This window comes from Populus trichocarpa, chromosome 16 (assembly GCF_000002775.5).
Source record: "Populus trichocarpa isolate Nisqually-1 chromosome 16, P.trichocarpa_v4.1, whole genome shotgun sequence".
In the NCBI taxonomy this organism is placed as follows: Eukaryota; Viridiplantae; Streptophyta; class Magnoliopsida; order Malpighiales; family Salicaceae; genus Populus; species Populus trichocarpa.
The window spans coordinates 5947405-5956307 of record NC_037300.2 but is presented as its reverse complement, the minus strand read 5'-3'; the positions used below and the strand labels follow the sequence as shown (position 1 = coordinate 5956307).

At 29.0% G+C, this 8903-nt stretch overlaps 1 protein-coding gene across 4 annotated transcripts; it reads right to left on the bottom strand.

Annotated features, from left to right (window-relative positions):
* Window positions 1-3499: 3499 nt before the first annotated feature.
* On the bottom strand, window positions 3500-7643 carry LOC7465263 (uncharacterized). 4 transcript variants are annotated; one of them, XM_052447826.1, is made up of 7 exons: window positions 7505-7643; window positions 7228-7403; window positions 6058-6123; window positions 5813-5914; window positions 5521-5676; window positions 4468-4557; window positions 3500-3954 (listed from the first exon to the last, which is right to left on the bottom strand). In XM_052447826.1, the coding sequence occupies exons 2-7, from the start codon at window positions 7306-7308 to the stop codon at window positions 3706-3708; spliced, it is 744 nt and encodes a 247-aa protein (XP_052303786.1). In that variant the 5' UTR covers window positions 7309-7403; window positions 7505-7643; the 3' UTR covers window positions 3500-3705. The 4 variants fall into 4 exon arrangements, with proteins under 4 accessions (XP_052303786.1, XP_052303787.1, XP_052303784.1 ...); XM_052447827.1 differs by lacking the exon at window positions 6058-6123; XM_052447824.1 differs by lacking the exon at window positions 7505-7643 and having other exon boundaries at window positions 6058-6128.
* Between the last annotated feature and the right edge of the window lie 1260 nt (window positions 7644-8903).

The window sequence follows — 8903 nt, the reverse complement described above, 5'->3', positions numbered from 1 at the left end:
TTGTTTACATTATTACATATAATAATCTTCAATTATTAGAAACAAAGAAAAAATAATTAAATGATAAATTTGTCATGATATGATACATCTGATTTAATAACATTAACTCAATACTAACTTTAATAATAACATTAGCTCAATACTAACTTTCTATTTTTAAATGAACAAACCGATAACCTAAGCTTTACATTGTTTATTATTCAAAAATAAATATTATTTAATTATTTGAAAACCAATATTATTTTAAATTACATTTGAACTAAACAAAATCTAAAGTCAAAAAAATATATGAACTTGTTTAAACACACAAAAAAAAAATCAATTTACTATCATTAATGCAACAATAAATTAAAATTGATCATAAATAGTATAATTAGGGATTATCATTTTCGGTTCGGTTCGGTTTTTATCAAAAAAAAGTAACCAGACTGAATTTAAAAAAAAAAACCGAAACCGGTTCAAACCGACCGGTTTCGGTTCGGTTCAGTTTTTTAGGACAAAAACTGGTTCAAACCGGTTTGGCTCGGTTTTTCCGGTTTTTTTTTATTTGGCTCGGTTTTTTCCAGTTTGGCTCGGTTTTTTCGATTCAGTTCGGTTTTTTCGGTTTCAGACTTATAAAACCGAAACCGAACTGAACCGGTCGGTTTTTTCAAAATTTTAATTGGTTTAATCGGTTTTTTTTCACGGTTCGGTTTTTTCAGTTATTTTTTTTCCAGTTTTCTTGGTTTTTCAGTTTTTTTACTCTCCCCTAAGTAAAATCAACCAAGAAATTCATAATTAATCAGAAGTAAGTAGCCCTATCTATGCAATTTTTTATTCAATTTATCTTCATCATTTACTCGCTTTCCTTTACAAGTTTTATTTCCTTACTTTCTTTAATTTCTAGTACGTTTTAATTTTCCTTTCTTTTTAAAATTCTGTTTCCCTTCTTGCTTGGTGGAAAATGAATAGACAGCCTTCACTTAAGGTTCAAGATCTAAGTATCCCAACACTTAATGTTGCTATTTGTCTTCAATCATGATTAAATTTTTAATTGTAGTTTTTTTTTTGTTAAAAAGAAAAAAATTAAAAACATATAACTTAATTGATCCAGAGTATCTAAATCTGACCAGAAAAACTAAAAAAAACACATAATAAAATTTAAAAGCTAAATACTTTAGTGCTATTAAAAGTGTTTTACAAAATTAATAACTGTGAGTTTATATTTGATGAGTTTGTGTTAAAAATCAATATTGCATTTGAGATAACACAATTAATAAAATAAAATGCGTACCTCTTATAAAATCCAAATTTAATTTGAAATAAAATATAACTAAGTAATTATAATTATTATATTCTTAAAAAAACAATTACTTCGTGCTTTTTTTTTTGAAAAAAAAGTAATTATCACAATTTCCATTCACTTACTATTAATTACCAAATTTGTTTTTTAGACATAGAAAGATACTAGTTATTTCACCTGCATTTTGTCTCTGGTCAGATAATATTTTTGGTATAAAAAATAAATATTTAAGCTTTTCAAATGTGTGTTTGTTCTAATTATAAATCAAAAGGCCTATACATGAATTAATTAAATATATCGAGAACCATCTGTGCTAATAAATGCAAAAAAATAAAGTGTTAACGCGTCTATTAAACTTGTCTCGTTGTAGATTGAATAACTTTTTTTCTAACGCAAAAAAATTAATGTGTAGGTGTTATTGACGCATTTTTTGACATCGAGTAAAAAAATAAAAAAACCAATGTTTATATATAATAAAATATATTAAAGATCATATATGTTAATCAAAATATGTAAGATCTCAAGCTAATTTTAATGTAGCAGAAGAACATAACAATTTTGCAATTGCTACAGTAAAACACAATTTTCTTAGTCTTTGTATAATAATTTTTCAAAAAAAAAAAGAGTAAAGAAAAAAGTTCAAAAAAATTACAAAAGAATAAAGATAAGAACAAAAAAAATAGTATAAATAGACTAAGTGTAGAGTGATAAATATTCATGGTATAAAAAATAAAAATTAATATTTTTTTCAGAAAAAAGTGCACAGAAAAAAAAAAGAAAACTAAAAAAAAATGAAGATAAGAAGAAAAATGGTTATAAATTAGCCATGTGTCAAAATAATAAAAATGCCAAGTATAAAGAGGAAAAAAATATAAGAAAAACTTATTTAAAAAAAACCTGAAAAATACAATTTTGCCACCATTACAGTAAGAAATATGGCAAAATTTATAATTATGTTATTTGTTTTTGGAAAACATCATTTTCTTTTAGTATAAGTACTAGTTATTTGACTCGCGCTTCATCGCTGGTTGGATGATTATTTTTGAAAAAAAAATATTTAAGCTTTTCAAATGTGTTTTTTTAATTCTAATTATAAATAAATAAAAAAAACCTATGCATGCATTTAATTAAATACATCGAGAATCATTTGTGCCAATACATGTAAAAAAAATAAATGTTAACGTGTCTATTCAACTCCCATCACTGCAAGTCGAATAATTTTTTTTTGTAATACAAAAAAAATTAATGTGTGGATGTTACTAACATATTTTTTGATATCGAATAAAAAATATAACCATAAATTAAAAAGTCAATGTTTACATATAATAAAACATAATAAAAGATCATATACGTTAATAAGAACATATAAGATTTCAAGCTAATTTTTAACATAATAAAAGAAAATAACAATGTTACAATTGTTACAGTAAAACACTATTTCCTTAATTTTTGTATAGTATTTTTTTTTATAAAAAAAAGATGTAAAGAAAACAAATTTTAAAAATTACAAAATAATAAAGATAAGAAAAAAAATAGTATAAATAGGTAAAGTGTAGATTGATAATATTCAAAGTGTGAAAAATAAAAATTAATATTTTTTTCCACAAAAAAATGTAAAGAGAAAAAAGAAAAAACTAAAAAAAACAAAGATAAGAAGAAAAGTGGTGATAAATTAGCCATGCATAAAAATAATAAAAATATCAACCATAATATATATATATATATATATATATATATATATATATATTGAAAATCACAATTTTATCACCTTTATAGTGCCATTATAGTGAGAGAGAAAAAAAGACAAAATTTACAATTATATCTTTTCAACACAAACACCATTTCCTGAATAAAATAATAATATAATAGTTTCTGCCCGTCCAAACCTACCGGAATCAGCCGCTTTATTTCCCTCTCATTCTCCCTCAACAAAACGGCCCCTTTCAGCACCTTTTTTTTATTGCCTCCATCAAGCCATGCCATGGCTATGAAGACCAAAGTATATCAGCGTCTCCATGTATGTTATTGTCTATCATTCTTCTACCCTCTCCTCTTCACCGGCCAAAAACGTGTGGCCAGAAGGAAATTGAACATTGCAAATTGACTAAAACCCAGCGACCGACAAAATCCTGTTGCCAGACTGCAGCAACCTCTTTTCAGTGTTCTGTCACGAGAATCACAATCTAAAGGTTGCTTCACCAAACACACATCTACGCATTTTACTACTGTAAAAGAAGGGTAATTAAGAACAGAATTAGCGTACAAATCAAATCACGTCAGCACAAAATGTCTTGTAACTAGCTACGGGAAAAAAGGCAATGACAAAAGAATCGGGAATTTTGCTTTCTAACGACGTAATGCCACAATATTGGATTGCAATTCCACATAAATAAATAACAAGAAAACAAAATGGAATTATACAATCACACTTGTTTGATCAAGCCTGCAATAGGTACAACTGCATCAGTTCCAGAAATGCATATATCTTCGACAAATGGAATGGTTTTCCTTACAGTCAATCTCATTGGAACCCTCATCGCAACATCACTTGTTTTATCTTTTTCCATGCACACGGCAGCATAATGAGAACTGGCCAGTTCAAAAAGTCCAAATTGCCAGTTGTTTGTGAGACTCACAGGGTGGTCGGAAGATTCCACAACTACTTCAGATGCCTGGTTGCAGAATTTGAATGAATCGTTAATCAACAGCATGCTTAATATGATTACTGATACTAAACAAGTAAAAAAAAGAAAAAGTCAGGAAGATACACAGTATAAAATCAGAAATACTAGGAGAAAAAAAAGAGTGGACCATCTAAGGTTATTGTTTGCATAAACCGTGAAGAACTACCATTTTAAAAGTGACTAGACAGTATCCAACTAAAGGAGCTTGCAGGAGAAAAAGAAAAGGCTTCCTGTGCTATACATAGGACAACTCGAGTATCACTTTCAAGGTGACCTTTCTTTATTTGTTGCCCAAAGCTCAAAGCACAGCCATGAACTTACCACACTTGATAGAATAGTTTATTTCCTTGACATATGTGCTTAGGCAGTATACTGTCCAGCATTGTGTTACCGTGGACATAGGGCTATTGATCACACACTTCAAATTATTTTAATCTCTTTGCACACATTTCTAACTTACATCAGTGCTTTCTCAAATAAACTCGAAGATATAGGACATACCCCAGAATTGGTAGCATCCTTCTCGTGAATTGTGAAAGTCTTGAAAGGTGCAGCAGAGAAGCCTCTTCCCAAAGCTTTCACATATGCCTCCTACAAATAAGATCCATCAATGACAGGTTTGAGGAAAATATATTCTGCCTGTACTTTCCATGACAAATTGTTTTCTTGGCAGCATCTAAAGCTTTCGAATTGAACATAACTTGAAACAAAATACATGCTAAACTCGGTCAAGCCTTGAATTCGCTTGTATCTTCTTCTTTTCTTTTCTTTTTTCTTTTTTCTTTTTATGTGAGATCTTAAATAAGATTAAGTTTTTTACAAGAAAATTTAAGTTGGTACATATGGGAGTGATTCATATTCATGCATATTTCTATGGTTACAATTGACAAGTCTATTTGATATTCAATAACATGAATGCAACTGTAGGATAGATGTAACTTGTAACTAACTATAGGCCCATCTAGAAACATGACAGGAGTGCATTCATAAAAAAAAAAAAAACAAGAAGAAGACAGGAGTGAATTCTATTATCTAACTGTTTAATCAACTTTTACACCCTTTTGTTAAATGCAATTGAAACTTATACAGGCTACCTGATTGGAAAAATGTTTTGTCTAATTGAACAGGAGCATGGAAGAAATAACTTACATATTTCTTTGAATGTATATCTACAAGTGAAAGGAGAACTGATTGATAAAAGAGAGAAAATATGTTGGACATAAAACTTAATATATTTGGTCCTAATAAATTGACAAGGAGGTAGATTTTACTGCTAAATACAGAAGCAAGGAAAACACAATATAAAAACAGTAATAAAGTTCTACAAAGGATCACGCATATATCGACTAAAAGGATGAGTAAAATATCTCATGCATCTTGAAAAATTCAATTTAAGCAATTAGGCTGACTGATAATAATTTCGCATGAAAATGTACAATACAAGACTTTATTCTTGCACTTTACCAAAAAAAAAAAAAATGAATATGCCAAGAAGCGTGTAGCTTTACAAATAAACTAGCATGCAGTTTTACAATAACATAGCACCAAGCTCACCTTGAGAATCCATAATTTTACAAATTCCTGGCGCTGAACTTCAGAGTCAGAAATCGCACTTAAGTGTTCCACTTCATATAGAGAGAAATACCGCCGTGCAAAAGCTAAGATATTGTTTTTAATTTTTCTTTGCTTCTCTTCTACATCAATACCAATCTAGAATTACAAAGTAAAACAGGCCTAGTCAATTTATTACAAACCAGCTGAAACTTTAATAGAGGCATCCAAGGCAACCTGAGGCATCATTATCTGAAAATATACTCAAGAGAATAAAAATAATCAGAGTACATACTGGCGAATTCACAGTCACTCCACAAGCTATCAAAGATGATGTATGTGAGATATTGAAATGTAATGGAGAAGGGCACTGGCCATCATCACTTTCCCACACTAGCTACACCATGAAAAGCCATACAAGCACTATAAAAAATGAAAATGAGCTTAAAAAAAAAATCTTTACACAAACATGTTCCACAAGGAAATATTAAGAAAGAAAATAATAGTATCCCCATCTGAATTAACAAAAGAAAAACCAACCTCAGGCTTTCCATGAATGTTCTTCTTGAACTTCAAAGATCTTGGATCAACAACATGATTGTTTATCTGATCTAGTAATAACAAACATTATTAAAAAAAAAAAGTCCACGTGATCTTTCTTCTATCCAATCCATGGTGCAAAACAAGCACCGTGGAATGTGTAATTCAGGTTTCAGAATTCCCACCCATCCTACAAAACATCTCATCCCTTTCTCCAAGTTTAGTAAAAAATGATAAATAAATTACTTCATCGTGAAATGAGAGCAGGATCTCACTAATCTCTCTCTTTTTTCCCCAGAAAATTGTATGGTCCAACTTAACATTCTAAGATATTACATGTACTGCACATACAATCTTTCTCCTTAATTATAGCAGGATTTATCATAGATCAAGCAACCTTATTATCAACTGATATGGGTCTGAATTAACATAACACAAATTTAAAACTCTTAGAAAAGCTTCAATTTGTTTACCCTAAAATGCCTTGACCAATGGCATCTTGAAGCACAGATGCTACAGACACTATAACAGTGACAGATTTTGAGATGGTTGTGCCTGGTAATGAGATGTTTTCGTTTGCTCTAGTTTGACTCAGTAAACTCCTTCAGATTACCATTCACAACATTTATGAGATGCATAAAGAACAGTTCATTCCATTTCTTCAACTGGTTATCTATTTTCTTTTCAAACCAGATCTGATTAGATTGCCTCTCTGCAGAAACAAAAACCTAAACTGCAAGCCAAATATATCTGTTCAATCACTACTATAATTAATTCATAGAGTACTCAACTAGTAATAATACAATTAGTCAAATTACACCTGCTTTTAATATGCACACTAAACAAAATGCTAAAATGCTGCAGCGAGCAAGGTTTTGTAAGTACAATTCATATGGTGACAGATTTTCTGCAGTCTACAGGAGCAACCAGAAAAGGATGCATTAATGTTTGTTATGTGGAAACGACAGTCACGGGCAAACCAATCCAAATTTGAAAGATTCATTTCATCAAACACCTATCGAAATCAGAACTAAATCCAAATTCAAAGCCCATTTACACATTCATTAACATAACGTTAATGAAAAATCAAAACTTTGAAGCAGCAAAGAAAAGGGTATTGATCAAATATGTAAAAGTTGACTAAAACAGGAATAGCTAACAAAAACTTACATCTTGCAATAGGAGTGCGAACCAAAGTACGGGCAAGCAAGGCTCTTTTCTGGAGCTGGTCTCCACGCATAGACAAAACATTTTCTTTCTCACATGGAGATAGAAGTTCCATGTATTGATTCAAAAGAGACACACTCTTGAATTCATCAGGTAAAACAAACCAAACATGGGTTTCCCTAAAAAAAAACAAAAAAAAAAAAAACAACATAAGCAATCATTCAGTCCAAAATGTATCTAGGAGAATGAAAAAGACAATAAAATATGTGACAACTCTTACATTGGAGATGGAAGCTGTAAGGGAAGTAGGGGAAAGGAGGAGGAAACGGAGAAATTCCTTTGAAAGCTACGCATCTTTTGCATAAAAGAAAACATGCGGCTGGCTTTGTGTACTATACAATCAGTTTTGTTTTTTTTCAAGATTCAAAATTTAAGGAGTAATAGCATGTCTTTATATCCTATATGTATTAAGATTGAACTATTTTTTTATTAAAATTTATTTTTACAAAAATAATTTTTTAAAAAAAAAATTATGCATTTTTTTTAGAGAAAAATTCTTTGAAAATCAACTTTTATCATACTCTCAAATACTTTTTTAATGTTTTTTTAAGATTGTTGGAATGAGAAAGTTCGGTACTTTTGTGGTAACAATGTAAATAAAAAAATGATGTTTTGTTATTTTTTTATTAATAATATAAATGTTATTTTGAAAATGTGGTAGAGGTTTTTTAAAGTATTCTTTGTTTGAAAATTCATAAAAAATTATATTTTTTTAAAAAAAATTATTTTTAATATCACACATTAAAACAATTTAAAAACAAATAAAAAATAATTTAAAGCTAAAAAATTTATAAATTTTTAAAAACACAATTGAATTGCAATACCAATCAATGTCTAAAACAATAAAAATCTAAACAAAGCCCTTTTGTTGTTATATCAAAGATAAGGCAATTATCAGTTATTTTGGATTTGGGCTATTAGTTTCTCTTTTGGAACTGACTATACAATCCCCGCTACTAAGGGAAATTGGCCAAATCCTTAGTTTCTTTTTCAAAAAAAAAATTAGTATAGTAAATTTAAAGTTTTAGCATAATAACACCATTTAAAAAAAATTGATGAAATAGCATATTTTAACCATGTAATACTTTAGAAACACGACATTTAGTAAATATCGTTATTGGAAAGCACAACAAATTTAAATGTTGAACTTCTAAAACTTGACAATTTAAGAAGTCATGTTTTGAAAGTGCGACATCAATTAAAATTTAAACCCTCAAGATTGAAAAACAACACACATAGATGTTGTCTCTCTCTTCAAAAACTAATCGATACCTTTAGTCTCTCTCTAAAAAAACCTAATAAAACACTTATATTTTACCCTTAAAACAACCAAAAATCGAATCCATCCTAGTCTTTAAACATTCTTTGATGTTTTGTGTTAAAAAATCCATCATTACCTTTGTTGTTACCACCACCCCGCCCTTTTTCTAGTCCTCCATACAAGATAAACACACTACATTGTTATGAATTTGTGTTTGGTTTGGTTGAAATGAAATAATTGTTTAGGTTGAATATATGGTTTATGATGAATTTAGAATTTGTTGAATTAATGTTAAATTATTTAAGAATATCATAAATTAGAATTGATTTGATATAGCGGAACATGAAATTAAGTTAAA

What these genes read in the sequence shown, in the direction of transcription:
- LOC7465263 (XM_052447824.1), bottom strand. Translation starts at nt 7,339, where the DNA reads ATGGAACTTCTATCTCCATGTGAGAAAGAAAATGTTTTGTCTATGCGT. An exon ending in ACATTCATGGAAAGCCTGAG is followed by an intron (nt 5,915 to 6,057) that starts GTTGGTTTTTCT and finishes TTCATGGTGTAG; the next exon opens with CTAGTGTGGGAAAGTGATGA. An exon ending in GAGTGACTGTGAATTCGCCA is followed by an intron (nt 5,677 to 5,812) that starts GTATGTACTCTG and finishes TTGTAATTCTAG; the next exon opens with ATTGGTATTGATGTAGAAGA.